The 16,821-nt window shown below is 43.9% G+C and overlaps 1 protein-coding gene across 2 annotated transcripts in view; it reads right to left on the bottom strand.

Annotated features, from left to right (window-relative positions):
- Positions 1 to 2,542: 2,542 nt before the first annotated feature.
- tnrc18 (trinucleotide repeat containing 18) overlaps positions 2,543 to 16,821 on the bottom strand; it is a 58,570-nt gene continuing 44,291 nt past the window's right edge. For both annotated transcript variants that reach the window (XM_084072697.1, XM_084072698.1), the window contains exons 23-30: positions 15,922 to 15,997; positions 15,139 to 15,247; positions 14,481 to 14,597; positions 13,286 to 13,438; positions 10,146 to 12,055; positions 9,313 to 9,549; positions 8,238 to 8,312; positions 2,543 to 7,348 (exon numbers count right to left, since the gene is read on the bottom strand). In XM_084072697.1, the coding sequence (XP_083928823.1) occupies positions 7,142 to 7,348; positions 8,238 to 8,312; positions 9,313 to 9,549; positions 10,146 to 12,055; positions 13,286 to 13,438; positions 14,481 to 14,597; positions 15,139 to 15,247; positions 15,922 to 15,997 (2,884 nt within the window). In that variant the 3' untranslated portion in view covers positions 2,543 to 7,141. The remainder of the gene's footprint in view (positions 7,349 to 8,237; positions 8,313 to 9,312; positions 9,550 to 10,145; positions 12,056 to 13,285; positions 13,439 to 14,480; positions 14,598 to 15,138; positions 15,248 to 15,921; positions 15,998 to 16,821) is intronic.

The following is a 16,821-nucleotide window of genomic DNA, read 5'->3' as shown; positions in this document are numbered from 1 at the left end:
CTGAAAAATGTCCTTACAGAGGACAGAGTCCTCCATGTGTGATCTCATTCTGAACTAATATTTGTGAAGCTGGATTGTGCTGAATTTAAATTTACTACAAGACACAGGAGATCAAATGACACCTGGGGAAGAAAGTAGTTATGATGACAAAATACCTGTGGCAGAGAGAGGGAGACAGAATGTGAGAAGGAAGGAAACTGCAGGAGAGACAGAGAGATGGAAGGATGCGATAGAGAGAGATGGAAATATATGAAAGAGATAGATGGAAAGATGGGATGAGAGAGAGAGAGAGAGAGAGAGAGAGAGAGAGAGAGAGAGAGAGAGAGAGAGAGAGAGAGAGAGAAAGAGAGAAAGAGAGAGAGAGAGAGAGAGAGAGAGAGAGAGAGAGAGAGAGAGAGAGAGGGAGAGAGGGTGGAGCAAGATATGGACAAGTGAGGCCATGAGAGTTTGTGAAGTGTCTTCTCTGGCCCTTCCCCTTCAGGCTTAGAGCCCAGGGCAGCTGGCTGTTCTGGCGGCCATGACAGCTGTAGTGATGAGGAAAACAGACCTGGAATGACACGGGTGAGAATGATGAGAGACGGAAAGAAAGACAGAAAGTAAGTTAAGTAGCAAAATCTAGTAGAGAGAGGGAGGAAAGAATGGGATAAGATGAAGGGAAAGCCTGCCTTCCTCTACCTCCCTCTATGCGTCTTTGACATAGAACAGTTGGGGGACAAACACATGGTTCTAAATGTCTCAGAGCAGACCACAGTCTGAATAACAAGCCTTTCAAAGTGTTTGTGCTCGCTGTGCATTTGAACGCCCCCTCACTCAGATACCTATCTCCTGGGAAACCAGTATGTGTGTGCGCGTGTGTGTGTGTGTGTGTGTGTGTGTGTGTGTGTGTGTGTGTGTGTGTGTGTGTGTGTGTGTGTGTGTGTGTGTGTTGTGTGAGCGAAAACACCCTTTATATTATAGACCCACAGCTGCCTGGGAGACTGCTGAGAGAAAGAGAGGGCTGGGAGAATTCAACATTAATGAACTGAGCTTGCACACACACACACACACACACACACACACACACACACACACACACACACACACACACACACACACACACATATCCCTCCATCACACACCCGTCTCAGTTCCCTCTGCACACTGTGCTCAAGCTGCAATGATGTCTCAGCCAATGAGATGCATCTGTTCCCTTGATGCCGGCCAATGACAGCATCAGATATTGACACACCCACCCACAGGAGGGTGTGTGTGATGCTGCTGAGGCAGGCTGAGTCAATGTGTCAGCGCTGCTTGTGCAAGTCTGTCTTCCAGTTTACAGAATAAATGCGTGTCAGTAGATAATATGCGTGTGTGCCTGAGTGTGACTTTGTGTAGGTTACCTGTATATACAGTGTGTGTGTGTGTGTGTGTGTGTGTGTGTGTGTGTGTGTGTGTGTGTGTGTGTGTGTGTGTGTGTGTGTGTGTGTGTGTGTGTGTGTGTGTGTGCGTGCGTGTGTGTGTGTCTACCTGTGTGTACATGTATTTTTCATGCTTATGCGTGTGTGTGTGTGTGTGTGTGTGTGTGTGTGTGTGTGTGTGTGTGTGTCTCCCCGGCAGGGGAAGTTCCCAGTGGGTTTCTGATGTTATGCTGATGTTGTTGCTTTGGGGAACCAGAGAGGCAGCACAACCCCTGACTGCTGCTCTCATCTTGAAACAGGAACACACACACACTAACTTCACGTCAGCAAAGATTTAATTACACTCGGACACACAGGAATTCAAAGGCACACAGAACACACACCAACGCAAAGGCAAGCAGGCAGCCATACAGAGGATGGACACAGACACACACACACACACACACACACAGGGACACAGAGGTCGACAGTCTTGCAGAACACATGCACGCGCGCACACACACATGCACACACACTTCGTCCTGCGCCAGCTCTTTGAGGGCAGAGCCATGAACGGTCAGCAGTGGAAAATGTGTCTCCTGTGGTCAGCTGTGTAGCTGAGCAGAGGAAGCTGAACTTTCCTCCATTTTATCACAAGCAGCAGCTTCATTACTGGCCTGCCAAAATGGAGTCCTGATGGAGCCCACTTGTGATTAAAGGGACAGGTCGCCCTGACAACAAAAATGTATCCAGTAGAAACTGAGCACAGACAAACTTTAAAGTGAAGTACTTTTTGGAAAATATGGCAGCTGACATCGGTGAGGGGAAAACCTAGCAAGCAGTTGGTTGATACGATCTCAGCAGTGGCTGACCTAGATAACAGGTAAAAATTATACTTTTGCGCTTATGAAAGTAGTAAGGTGTTAGGACAAAAATAAATACATAAATGAGAAAAAGAAGCAGATGAAACCAGAGTAGTTGAACCATGTTAAAACAAGATGGAAATTGAAAGAGGAAGAATTGGGTAAATTCCTGCTGTCTGTATTAATATTCATGACTGAAGTAAATAGTTGACGCTCAGTATAGGAAAAGAAAACCCCAGAGAGAACACAGAGGTATCAAAATCAAAAAAGGAGAACCAGGCAGAAACGCACAAGACCAAAGAATACAGTTCCACCTGTTTATTGATTAACTATAAAATATTGAGTTACTAAAACGGTCAAAAAGAAACACTGATAAACTTGGTTGCTGTCTGTAAAAAAAAAAAAAAGAAAAAAAGTAGAACAGTGAAAACAGTTTCTTACACATAATAGTATAGATTAGAACAACAGAATATATCTGGTTTCAGTTTTCATCTCTAAAATGTATTCTTTTGCAAGATTTGACATGTTTACAGATTATATTCTGATAGCTTTTCCCCCCTTCCCATCTCTCCCTGGTGAAGGATCATTTACAAAACTTAGATGATTTTTCTATTCATTTTCAAAATAATCTTTTTTTTCTGTAACAGGACAATAACGATATTTATTGAAGGAACAGCAGACGAAGAACCAGTCTCCAGTCCACATCTCTCTTTCTCTCTTTTCCATTCTCTCTCTCTCCCATTCCTCTCTCTCTCTAGCAGCTAACTCCCAGTGCCTGTCAGCAGCACACAGTAAGATCCTTGGTGTTAATTTATCCATTTGTTACTCTGAGAGTGTACGGGTCCATTTGGTTACATTTGTGCACTCTCAGAGTTAAATTAACACTCACAATTTTAAAGTGTATTGCTTGAGAGGCGTGGACGATTGTTCAGAGAGGGGAAGCAAGGAAACGGGATGTATGAAATAAAAATCATCAAACAATTCTTTTAAGGACCCAAAACAAAACACAATGATGACAGAAGGACGAACATGCAAAAACAGAACAGATATGATAAAAACTTTTTTTTCCTTTATAGCAAAATCAAAACACTAGCAACAGGGGAAACGTATCAAACAGTGACAAACAACAGAAATATGCATACACAGAAAGTCAGGCTCTCAAAACATATGACACCAAACGAAAGTGAGGGGGACGTTGGGAATACGTGTGGCTGTGTATGAGCGCATGTGTGTGTGCATGTTGGACCCTGTATGAAGGCCTAAGGCTGGGCTTTGGACGGAGAAAGAGGGGCAAATAGAGACTGGAAGGCAATAAAGCGCCCCTCAACAGGATAGAAACGTATGCGTGTCTGTGTGCATGTGTGGTAATAGCGGGGGATAATCACTTATCCGTCTTACATACCAACACACGTACACACACAGAGGAGAAAAGTGCTTGAGCAGCTCTAGGGGTAAACAAACATTCATAACGGCCACTTTAACCTGTTCACTCTGCACCACCAGAACAACCTGTATATCCATTCTACTCCTGGACTCAAGATCCCAACCCGAGATCCATTTTGGCTCGTCTGTCACTCAAACTATTCCAGCCAATCAATGCATTGATTGTCAATGTGAGATTGTCTACAGAAACGTGAGTTTCAGGCAACAATCTCGAGTCGGGAGTCAGTCAGCCCATGGGGAGCATTAAACAAGAGCAGCAGCTTCGGAGAATAGGGGGACTGTAGCAGATATGATTTTCTGCCACCTGTCAATCAAATGGGTTGGTATTAATACCATAATATCAGAAACAGATATAGTCAAACTATGCCTGGTTAGACCAAATAATATGGGCTCCCAAAACTCAGTCTAGCAGCAAATCATCTAAATTCCATTTACAGGGTGCCTATCAACTTTTAAATATATAAGTATGACCACTAAATGTTAAAATACTACTAAGATGGTTGACTCTTAAAAACAGCCATCGTGTCTGTACGAAAAATGTAGCTCAGCTGTCAACATCAAGAATCCTCCTCCAGACATTAAATGACTCAGAGTGAATAAAAATACAATATAACCTAATATAATTGGACATAATCAGACAAGACCGAACAATCTCAAGAGAGTAGAAAATATTAAAACCTATTGAATATCAACAAGACAATCTTCAGTCTCTGCAGAAGACAGAGACAGGGCAATGTGGTATGAGACATATAAGAAAATAAACACAATCATCACAGATATACCTCTATATATATCAATATCTATAGATACATACTGACATAATGTGGTAAACACTCTATACACAATAGTGTAATGCTAAGTGGGGTTAAGAGCTCAGGAACATAAGAGTTGAGTAATATACAATTCTGGAAGATAAAAGGCGTATCCCAAAGTAGCCAAACGGGGCAAAATACCAATCAGATCAACCTCTCTTCTACCCTGCACTAATCAGAGAAAAAAGCTGATAGTGGCAATTGACCATATTCTCACGGTGGGGTTTCCCACTTCCCACAAGTATGATGTAAGAGCAAAATGGCTGCCGTGTGAATAAGGCTAATAGGGTGGGAACTAGGAGATTTGGTGAATCTTCATGATAAGGCCTGGGGGAGTAAGGCCGCCCTAACGCTCAACCCTGAGCACAACATTCAACAGTCACCCCCTATAAAAAAAAACAGTCAAATTAGGCACATTAAATCAAAAAGCAGCTAAGAGAGCCAAGCTTGTGAATAGGACATGGTAAATATGTACAGTATGTGTATGTGTTTGTGTGTGTACGTGAAAGAGCAAAGGACATTGCTGGCATGGACGGTAAAGGAGAGTCGATGACAACAGAGGGGGAGGGGTTAGAAATCACTCTAGGAAGACATACAAGACTCCCGACTCGAGTCAGACTCTCCTCTGCCGTAACGTCTGGCGATTGGTCGATACAAAGTGCGTTCGTGTCAAAGACACAACTGATTGCTTGGAGGTGAGAAAGGGGTGAGATGGACACCCATAAAAAATAAAAAATAAAAAAAATAACAGGACACAAGATGTGTTCCATATTGCAGACATTGCGGTCATTGGCCAGATGGTATGTTAGATGGGCAGATACTAATCAAACCAAACCCAGCCTTTTGTTCATTCCATTTCTATGCTGCATTGAACCAGTGTATCTACTGGTGGCAGGTTCCACAGAATGTACCACTACTGGCCTTGATGCATCTTGCAATGCCTGCAAAATCGAATACACCTTCACGAGGAACTCAAAAGATGAAAACAGGACGTGCTATTAAGAGTAGTACAATGATACCTTCCTCTCTCTTTAGCCTGAGTCTCTGAGGGAGTCAGAAAGTGTTAGTAGCATACAGGCAGATAGTCTGCCTGGGCAGGGATTGTCAAACAAGATGGAAGGGAGGGAGAAACAAGGGGGTCTATGTGATCTCCTTTGAATAGCAATGGAAGGTATCTCTCGTTCTCTTTCTCCCTCCCATCCTTTTTCTCTCTCTCTCACTTCTTGCCTCTCTATCTCTTATCTCTCCTGCTGTTTTGTAGACACATGTATATATTACTGCAACATGACTAAGATCACCACGGCAACGTCATTAGCACAATGTTATAATATGTCCGCAGCACGTCCGTCCCGCCATCCGTCCTGCTGGGGACGACCGAACACTGAATTCACACCAGAAGCGTTTCAATGCATCGTCCATGTAGAAGAGCCGACCACCGCTTTCCTCACTGCTGCAGGAGGCGGAGCCAGCAAAAATTGACGCTGCCACTTTGTGGTGAGAAAGAGCGGCAGCCAAACCAGAAGGGTGCCGTACTCAGAAGCATGTGTATACTAGTGGCACACACTCAACACCACTTGAGATGGACAGAAATGGAACAAACTAAGTTTTAAACTAGCAGTTGCAGATGTGAAATGAATCAAGACTGAGCGACTGCATGGCCTATTTCTTACATAAAATGTACAGGTCATTTACAAACAAGCTGCCAGCGACGAGAGTGTCTGTACATCTCATGCCTGCCTGGGAGCCGGACCACAACTCGCTTATTTAGGGTGTCATTCATACCTTGGTCACACCCATTTTATTGCATTTTGCGAACGAGGGAAGCGACAGAAATCGCTGCTGCTGGTGGGAATTCAGCGTAAGGGGACGGACAGACTCCCCTGTCTCTTTTAACGCTCATTCACAGTTCGTTAAAGCTTCTTTTCTTTTACCTTTTACAAAAAAATTACTCTCACATAAATCTATTACATGAAAATAAAACACCTGTGTGTTCATCTAATTCATATATCTGAGTGTGTGTGTGTGTGTGTGTGTGTGTGTGTGTGTGTGTGTAATCTACAGGAGTGAGTATTTACAAGTGTCTCTGTGTAGGAGTATGTGCATCTGGTTGTGTTTCTGGATGTATGTGTGGTATTAACATGTAAAATGACAGAAGTGCTCCAGAGGAAAAACACAAACCCTTTCACAGAAATCTTGATTTTTGCCAAGTGCATTGTGCACAAGAGATACCTATGCTGTATATGTGTGCATGAATTTATGTCTGTATGTCTTAGGAGACATTTGTCCTTATAATACTGTCTGTAGTGTCTCCCGTCTGCAGTATTTGTTCAATGTTGACAACTCATACAGAATGTACAGAATTAACTTAATTATTATCATCTGTGGAGTGAGTCTTGGTGTGCAGGATCCATCTTGAATTAAAAGTCATCAAATGACTAGTCAATTGTAAAAGGCTGTGGGTCCGGGCTCGCTTTTGTCAACTCATAGCGAGGTCCATTGTTTCAGTCGGGTTTTGGATTCACTTGACTCGTTATCTGTTCCCATGTTGGTTGTGTGTGTACACTTCAAAATCCTCCGTGTTGAATTAACACTGGAGGATGTTATTGTGTGCACGCACACATGTGTGTGTGTGTGTGTGTACATGTGTTCAGCAGATGACAGGAACTCCGTCGGTGTTGAAGATCATGCCGGTGGTGGGTTCGTATGTGCCGGCCAGGTAGTAGAGATCCTCGCTGTCAGCGTAGCGCCGCGTGTGGGTCATCTGTTCGTATTCCTCCACGCTCACTACCAGGCACTTATGGCTGACGGTCTGCACGTCATTTTCATCGCTGTGGGATGACTGGTACAGGGCACGCTGTGTCAGGGAGAGAACAAACGTTTTATTAACAGACGCACCAGACAGCGGTAACGTCACCCTCTCACCCAACCAGGGTTTGCAATTCACCTGCCATTATTAATATCACACAACAACATCTGCATGAATCTGCATTTAAATCACAGAAACATATTTAAAGTCATACTGCGTAATATACATTTTCGTAGTCTTTTTGGCGACACCTCTGGTAGTTCTGCGATTCCCAGAATTCAGTTCATAACAAAACCACTAAGTACAGCCCCAAAATGAATGCTGCAGAGTCCCAGTGCCGAAGATATTTTGGAACGTTTTCAGAAACAGTATATATTTCCTTGAAATACATAAATAAATTTCCAGTGCCTGTGTCATTTTGGCATGAGTGAAAACACGTTCACCGTATGTGAAACGGTTATTGTAAAAACATACCAATGAAAGATTATGTCAAAAATGTCTTTTGTCTAATTGAAAAAGTTACACATTATGACTTTATATTATGCTAAATACGCTAAGAATATGAGGTACTTTCAACATGTTATTGTCTTCTATTCTACTTGAACCTGACTGCGATTACTCAGAAAGTTTAACTTTTTAAATTTTATTTACATTATATACCCTATCAGAAAAGAAACCTACATCCATATTGGAACAATTACTACCTTGAAGTGGAAACACAAACAGGCATAGTGAGTGAGTGAATCTCTCTCTCTTTCCAGTTCATCCTTGGACGACTACAGTAAGTGAACGGAGCTGTTTAATCTTGAGCTGTCTGAAAACCTCAAAGTATACATGTATGAAATTATGGGTACGGAGAAATGCTTTGAAAAAGAGAGAAGGAGACATTCGGGCAGCACTTACTAGTATAACCTAATGCTGCTTTTTTTTTTCTCACCTCCATGAAGTCTTTTCTCTGGATAGAGGACTGCAGAGCTGCAGGTAATGACTGGCCACACATCTGATCCCAGTTCTATCAAGAAGACAACAGTGAGAAACTGCTCTCAGGACACAGATCTTCTTTACCTGTAATCTATCCAAGTGCTGCCTTTCAGACTTACAGCAGCGTCTGGGTTGGCTAACTTCTATAAATGATTACTTTAATGCTGTATTTCAATAAGGCACAAAGGAGCCTGGTATCAAACGGCATGCATACATTAGTTTAGTTAGTTTATTTCATCTCGGTCATTGAGAAAAACATATACATTACAGCATAGAATACAAGACATTGTTCATAGACCGAAAAGGTGAGGGCTGAAGCCGAAGCTTATCATTACTGTAGCTTACTCTATCATCGCTGTCAAGCAGAACCCTAATTTAATCATTTGATGTTTTTTTCATAAGTGACTGCGCTGTTTTATACTTCTTCGTAAGAGCGTTATGCAAAAGTAGAGAATAATTCCGATCTACAAGCTCACAACTCGCCACAATGTGACATGCTGTGAGCCTGTAGATCTATTATTTCTGCCATTTAAAAAAATATATAATTCATTTCTTAATATCCAAAATAGGGACGCCAGATTGAAAGTGGTTAAGTGTGTCTATGGGCTTTAAAAATACTGTCTTTAGTAGTAGTAGTAGGTCGGAGAGGCTTATTGTCGGTATCAGCCAGAGCACAGGAGTCTATCCCTGTTTCACAATGCGCTAGACCCCTGGGTCGCCTTGCTACTCACACGCTGAGTTGGCGGTACCCGGGATCGAACCCCATGTCCTTGTGGCCGAAAAGCGAGTGCTCTTCTACCGACTGAGCTACCCCGAAACCAAGGAAAAGTATTAAAATAGCTTTTGATTCGGGATATGATGCTAGTATCCAAAGTGCCTGTGACGAATAATAACTACATTGGCTCCATTGTGAAACTGTTTTGCTTTTGCAGTTTTTTTTACATTTCCTGAAAAGTAACCCGACAGCAAGTCAGCGACAATATCAAGGTTAGAATTTGAACAAATCATGAAGTCAAACGAAGGATGGCTACCTTTTTGTCAGTGAGTTTCTTGCCGGGATTGGTCTCCTCTGGGTGGTAGAACCAGTTGACCCGGACCACCATGTTGCTGCCCCACGACTCCCACATGCTCTGGATGCGTCCGATGAAGGGCAGGTTTGGCCGGCCCGCAGACAGGAAAACCGCGCAGTCGCCGATACGGATCATTTCCCGCCCGCGTACGATGGCCTTGTAGAAGAGTTTCTTAGCCTTGCCCTTCATACCACGCCGCTGTGGTGAGGAGAAAGAGAACACACATGTGTCAGACTGTTAATCCATTAAGACCGGGAACCCATCTGTGTAATTCTTTTGATTTCTTTGGGCTATTCAAAAAAAACGTGAACATTTGTGCAAATCTTTGAATATATATATATATTTTTTTTAAAGCGAACATTTGTAACTCAAATCTTTGCTTTTGGGGATTCTACAAATGTCTTCTAAATACTAACAGTTTTTTTGAAAAAACATATGTTGCTATATCAGTGGTTCTCAAACTTTTTCATGTCAACGGCCCCCAAAATCACATGTATTTGGCCGCGGACCCCCATCTCAAAATATGTTGTTCTAGGGACCCCCAGAAGCAAAGATAAAAAAATATATATATATTCAAAGTTTTGTGCAAATCTTTACGATTTTTCCAAAAATTGCAGATCTACAAGCTCATAGTGTGGCACTCTGTGCAGCGCTATGAGCTTGTATTTCTGCTAGTTTTGAATAGCCAAAGTATAAAATAATGGTTAAATTGGTTAAAATCGAACCCGGTTTTATTGGTTTAAACAGGCCGTGCGTGAGCATGTGTCACTGTGTGTTTCGGAAGGTTTCCTCACCTGTGTGGGTTTACCGAACCACTTCCAGAGCTGTCTGGCCGGAAGGAAGGCTGATATTTTGGGCCTGTTCTCCACACTGGGAAGCCTCTGGCGCTTGGCCAGCTCCTTGGTGGTGGGCATGTGTACCCCCTCTTTCTTCTTGGGTCGCCCCACCTTCCCCTCACCTCCTCCGCTGGGCTTCGGCTTGGGAGGACGGCCCCTCTGGCCCGAGCCCTTCCCGGTGGCAGGTTTCGCAGGCTTGGTGGTCGAGGAAGGAGTGGGAGGTGCAGGAGAGGATGGAGGGGAGGATGGAGGGGAGGAGGAGGACGGAGGAGAAGAAGGAGAAGGTTCCTCTTCCTGTGTCTCCTTTACGTCTGGCTCCTTCTTCACCTCCTCTATGTCCTCCTCCTTCACTTCTTTCCGTTTCTCTTGCACCGGAGGAGGCGGAGGAGGAGGAGGTGGTGGCGGTGGCGGTGGGGAAGAAGAGGAGGTGGCTGGGGGAGGAGGAGGAGGCGTGGGAGTCCTCTCCTCGTCCGAGCTGCAGGAGGAGTCATCGGTGGATGAGGAGGACGAGGACGAGGATGAGGAGGAGGAAGACGAAGACGAGCCAGAGGAGGAGGATGAGGATGACGAGCAGCTGGAGGTGCATTTCTTCTTCTTCTTAATCTTCCCTTTCGCTCCTTCTTCCTCGGACTCTGAGCTGCTGCTGCTTGGAGACTCCTCCTTCACCTTTCTCTCCTCTCTCTTCTCCACCACCTTCCTTTCTTCCTTTTTCCCCTGCTCCTCCCTCTTGTTGCCCTCCTGGCCTCTTCCAGTGGGCCCGCGGCTTTCCACCTTCTCTTTACCCAGCATCGGCGCCTTATAGGAAGGTTCTTTCTCCGGTGGGACTGCCTCTCTCTCTGGAGGTCTCACCTTGGCCTTCAGTGGCTTCGGATTGACTGTGGTGCTGGGAACGGGAATAGGGGTGTGGTCTTGTCTGATGCCCCGCCCCTCCAGTAGCATCAGAGCCTTGGTCTTCTTGGTCTTGGGGGAGGTCACGCCTTCATGATCCAGTTTGACCAGAGGCTCTGCAGATGAGGGCTTCCGCCTTACTCCCGACCCCAGATCGCTCTGCGTCGCCTTGGGCTTTGGTCTGGAAATAGGACCCGGTCCTGGACTGGGTCTGGGTCTCGGGGTGGAGGACAACTGGTCTGACGTAAGCTTGGGTTTGGGCCGAGGGGTGGATGAGGACGATAATGAAGAAACAGATGTTGATGGCGATCTGGAGGTCAGTGCCGCGTTGGGTTTGGCTGATGAGCTGGGGAGCCTGGAGATTGGGCTGGGGGTGAGCCCTGAGCTCAGGCCGGGTCTGGACCCACTGTGGTGGTCAGGAGTAGGTTTGGTTTTTGGAGTGGAGGTGGAAGTGGGCCTCGGTGTGGACGCCCCACAAGGTTTTGATGTGGTGGACGATGCTGGCATAGTGGGTCTATTCATTGGTCTGTTGGTGGTCGGACTGAGTGAACTGCCAAGACCCACATTACTGCTATTACCGTCCCTCTCTCTACGCTGACTGTTGTATGTCCCTAGGTTGGGCTCACTGTATAGATCCACTGTCAGGACCTTGCCATAGGTTGAGGGATAGAGGGATGGAGGGAGAGTACGGGCAGGTTTAGAAGGAGGAGGTTGGGTGGAGCAGGGCTTCCTAGGGGCTTGGGTAGATTGGAGACAAGGGCTACTTGTGGTCGTGGCTGTGGTGGAGTTCTTTCGGCGCAGTTTGTTCTGGGCTCCAGGTGCAGGCCTGGAGGCTGAAAGGGGCCGTTCCTGAGCCGATTTCTGCACGGAGGAGGGCCTATCTTGGGCGGGCTTGGCTGCAGGCTGGGGTCTCTCTGAGGGCTGGGTGGAGGAGGTTGGAGGATCAACTTTCTCCCGGCCATCTGGGTTCATTGAGGTCTCTGGAAAAAGAGCAGGGGGAAAGAGTCAAAGTTTAATACCTCTATTTTATGTTTGGCCAAAACACACTATAACTGGGTTTACACTGGATACAGCAACGCTTTCATTGTGCGGCTTAAGGATTTCTGTGGTGTACTGCCTCACACACTGCGACAGACAGAGACATCAGCAAGCAACAAATCGGAAACAAAAACCTCACATTTAAGAATTGCTTACCAAGTAAAAACAAGGCCAGTGTCAGCAAATCAGACATGCAACATGGCAGTTATTACAGCTAGAATAATAGGCTCCCTGAACACTGTAGTGCGACAACAGGGGCTGTTTGGCAAAACTGCATTAGACATGAAACTGACATCAAAGAGCGTAATAAAGGATAAAAGGGGCCTTTTTTAAGCCTGAGACTATTTCTGTGGGTTCTATTCTTTACCCAAGATATTAAAAGATAGGGACTTATCCTATCTGCATTGTGATATGCATTTCATAGCAAAAGGTGAACACAAACCATACTGAAAGCCCATAATGTTTTAGACTGAATAATTACTGCATTATTTTTTAAAGAAAGCAACAAAGACGGAACAGCTAATTCAAACTTTAGCCTTCTGACTCAATACTTGCAATCGGTAGCAAATTTAGAATTTCAACATCCATCAACCATTATGTCTAATGCCAATTGTTTTAAATGGATCAGTAAAATACTGGGGAGAGAAAGTCCATGAGCAGCAGAGCCAAAAATGTCAAATCCATCTCTATTTTATTACATTATGCAGATGCATTTGGCTCCTGTGTGGGAGTAGCAGTATTTTACTGGTCCCTAGGAATTACTCAAAAAAGAAAAAAAAAAGAGAAGAAAAAACTTTGGAAGTTCCTTCCGCACGCTGTGTGGACTAGATTTATTTTAATTTCTACCTTTGGTTAAAAGTTTTATTCTTGTGGTAAAAAATAGGATTGATTTTACATATTTAGCTCAGCCTGTCTTAGTTCTCAGGTAGAGCCATTTAATATGGATAAAAGAGTTATTTTGTAACAATACTAGACAAGAATGTCATGTATTTGTAATAGTAATAGTTAATGTAATGTATGTAAAATTCCAATGGACTGTGTGTCATTTTACGAAGTAGACGAACAAAAACAACTTCCTGAAAAATACTTGTAATGCCAAACAGTGAAACTGAATCAGCATGATAACACTGAAGAGACCCACTGCTTCTGAACGGAGAAACCGATTGGCTCACCAGGTTTTGGTTTGGGTTTTCTGCCAGGTTTGCCTTTGATCTTGGGAGCGGCTTCCTCTGGCTTTGGTCCCGCCTCTTTGCCTTCTTTGCTACATTTCCTGACACGCCTCCTGGAGCAGCTGGCCACTAGCAGTGCAGGGGAGGGCTCAGCACCTGGAAGCAGAGGATGGCGGGATTACGGTTCACATAAAGATCTACAGATTGTTTAATCTTTTTGTTTATTCGGTCTCATTCTTTTCAAATTATACTTTTCATCCGAGTAATTTCACTTAGTGAAAAGCGCATTGTATTGCATTTTATTGTATGAAATGCACTGCATAAATAAAGTTTCATTGATATAACAAATATGTACACAGCATTCCTAATGAGCAGCACTGTGCGCTGTGCCAAAGGAGCTAGCAGTTAGTTAGCGGCACTCAGCTGGAAAAACACCAATGGTAAATCTGTCAACACACATGGATTCATGCATATGGATGGATACACACAGGCACGGGCACAGACCTGTGCCCAGATGCCCCCAGGCGTGCGTACACATGCACACATACACAGACACACACACACACATTAAGCAAATATAACACAGTCCAAACCAAGCAGAGAGGGGAAGAGAGAGAGAGGGAGAGAAAAGTCCTTCTTGAGTGTTTATTTGACTTAATGTACTGCAGATGGTATGTGTGTATCTCTTTAAGGTTAAATCTATCTTAAGTGTTGGAGAATAAGTGTTCGTCTGTTCTCCTTCACACTCGCCTCAGAGAACAGATGAGGTAGGACCTGTTGAAATAGAGCGAAGCCAACAAGAGGAAGTTGAAGAGCAGATGTATGGGTGGCTTAAGTGTTTTACAGTAATGTCTCGTGTGTGCTGTTAATAGGGATGTGTGTGTGTGTGTGTGTGTGTGTGTGTGTGTGTGTGTGTGTGTGTGTGTGTGTGTGTGTGTGTGGTGTGTGTGTGTGTGTGTGTGTGTGTGTGTGTGTGTGTGTGTGTGTGTGTGTGTGTGTGTGTGTGTGTGTGTGTGTGTTTGAGCACAGCAAAATCCTCAATCCTTCATCCATTTGTAACTCTAAGAGTGTACAAATGTAACCTGTACCCGTAACACTCACAATTCTAGTGTGTGTGTGTGAGGAGGGGGCGATACAGGGAGGGGGCTGGACTGAGAGGGAGAAATAAAATACACAGTATAGATGTGTGTGTACTGACAGTGGATCTTATAGTCCGGTGGCAGCAGTCTGATATGGGAGAGGGGGATGCGTCCAGTGTCACCATCGTCAAACTCCACTGTAATGAGGTCATCGTTCTCGTCAACATCTGAGCTTCCTGTAGGAAACAGATGGGTAACAATTTACAGACGACCAAACAAAACAACATTGCTGGTGTGTTTTAATGGATGTTCATCTACTGAAGACAAGAGATGAAAATTAATGTTCCACTTTGTGAGTTAAGACCAATTATGCATTGAACACAAATCAATAGCATATCACGTTTTTATTTATGTAACCACTTAAGCCCTATATACTTACCATACCGTACGATTAATAGAAAAAATAGCACCTATAATAGGGACAGCAGGTTGAAAGTGGATAAAAACTGAGCTCAGGTCAGTTTGATTCATTCAACCAACATCATAATGTTGGTAGATATTGGAGGCTATCGGAGACCTATTGTGTTGGCGCTGCCGGCCTTACAAAGTCATTGTCCATGTGTTTGGACAATAGGTCCAGTCATTAATCAATATCAATTTGACTGCATGAATTGGTGTGTGATGACATATTATATTATATGGTTTGTAAGTGCATGTAGTTTGTGTATGTGTGAGCGTGAAGACATATTCAATCATATGGTGTATGTGTGTTCGTACCATTAACAACAGTTCCAGGGTATAGACAGCGATACTGCTGGCTCCAGTAAGCAGCGATGCGGCTGCCCTCAGGAAGATAACGCACCGACGGAGGTTTCACATCAATGATCTACACACAGAGAGACGTACAATATCAACCTAACTCTGAAACACAATTTATTACGAAATTATTACTAGTTTTAGCCTCAGCTTTTTCACCAGGTACAGCACATGTGGCTTAAAATTGAGAGACACTGACAAAGGCTGGATATCCGAAACGTTTGTTATAATAAAAAAGAGAACTCACTCTTGCCACTCTGAGTGCGACCCATTACTTTTATAAATGTCGTTGATCTAAGAGGATATCCCACCAGAGGAGTCAGAGCGCGGTGAAAACAGAAAATTATTTAAAAGTGAATCAAAATACCCAGATAATTGAAAAGTGTTAACAACCTCACTTTCACTTCCCTCAAGAGTGACCACCGAAGGTACATTTGGTGGCCTATTCCTATACGTTTAGTCAAGTCCGTGTTTCAGCTGAAGTAGGATATTTTGGACAACAATAAAAGCATTTTGCAAGTATTAAATGGCCATTACAAGAGTTGATGCACAGCACAGCAGTACTGCATATTATAACGGTGTCATCAGCATAAGAAAGAAAATTTGCAACTGACCAAAATGTATAAGATATAACACCTATGCAGAGGTTTGTCATCATCCACTAATGTAGAGTGGAGATATGTGAGCAGGCACGCACATGTGCATGGCGCACACAGAATAATTAAAGGCGTCCGGTTTACTCACAGCCTCCTGCAGCAGCTGTTCCAGGCAGTAAATGTGTGGTCTGTTTCCTCTCTCCCCCTCCACCACAACGCTGTATCTACAGGGTTCACGCAGAGGGACAACACAAGCCATGGGTCAGGGGTCAGCAGTTTTGGGATCAAAGGGCAAGTGTCAGTGGTTTTAAGCGTGCTGTCACACAGGTACTTCCAAAGACAAATTCACGTTGTTTTCAACCTTGGGTCTTTCATCTTCCTTCTTACTAGTGTCACGTACACAATAAATTCCTCAGTGTTCATTTAAATGAAAGAGTATAAAAATGTACCCAAATGGAGGACGGATGTGATTGCTTTACTAGTTCTCTGCATTACAGGTTTGGTTCCCTGAAGTTCTTTATTGCTGGCCTGGCTAGGCAGACTTTTTTTTTTATCACCACGCACAAGCTGATTGACTGAGTACGGTAATGAAACATCTCTACCAGGTTTCTTTTCTTCTCCATCTTCCCATTTGTTTGTACATTTTTCATAACCTCATAACCAAAAAAAAAGCTTGTTCTGCTGTGTGCACTTATCCCAACACGTCATTCTGAACAAACCATCGGCTAAATGCCTTCAATTAAATGCAAAGCTAAATATTTAATGCTATGGGAGAGCTTGGACTCTCAACTGCATTAGTGTCTCCACATATTCCATGTGTAGATGCATATATAGTTTTCCCGCATGTGTGACTGTACATGTGCTCACATGTTTCGCCTGCATTAGCATCTGTATACAATTTATTACTCATCCTGGGCATACCAGTATTTCAAATCCTCAGTTTGTAGTGTGAGAACCTTGTAAAAAGTCAGCCTGGTGAGAGATGTTTGCACCTGGACTGGAAGTGGAAGGGAAAAAAACAATACTTCCATACCTCTCAGGACTGGAG

Source organism: Gymnoscopelus microlampas, assembly GCF_963454915.1.
Source record: "Gymnoscopelus microlampas genome assembly, chromosome: 11".
In the NCBI taxonomy this organism is placed as follows: Eukaryota; Metazoa; Chordata; class Actinopteri; order Myctophiformes; family Myctophidae; genus Gymnoscopelus; species Gymnoscopelus microlampas.
The sequence above is the reverse complement of the archived record's forward strand: the minus strand, read 5'-3'. Positions and strand labels throughout refer to the sequence as shown.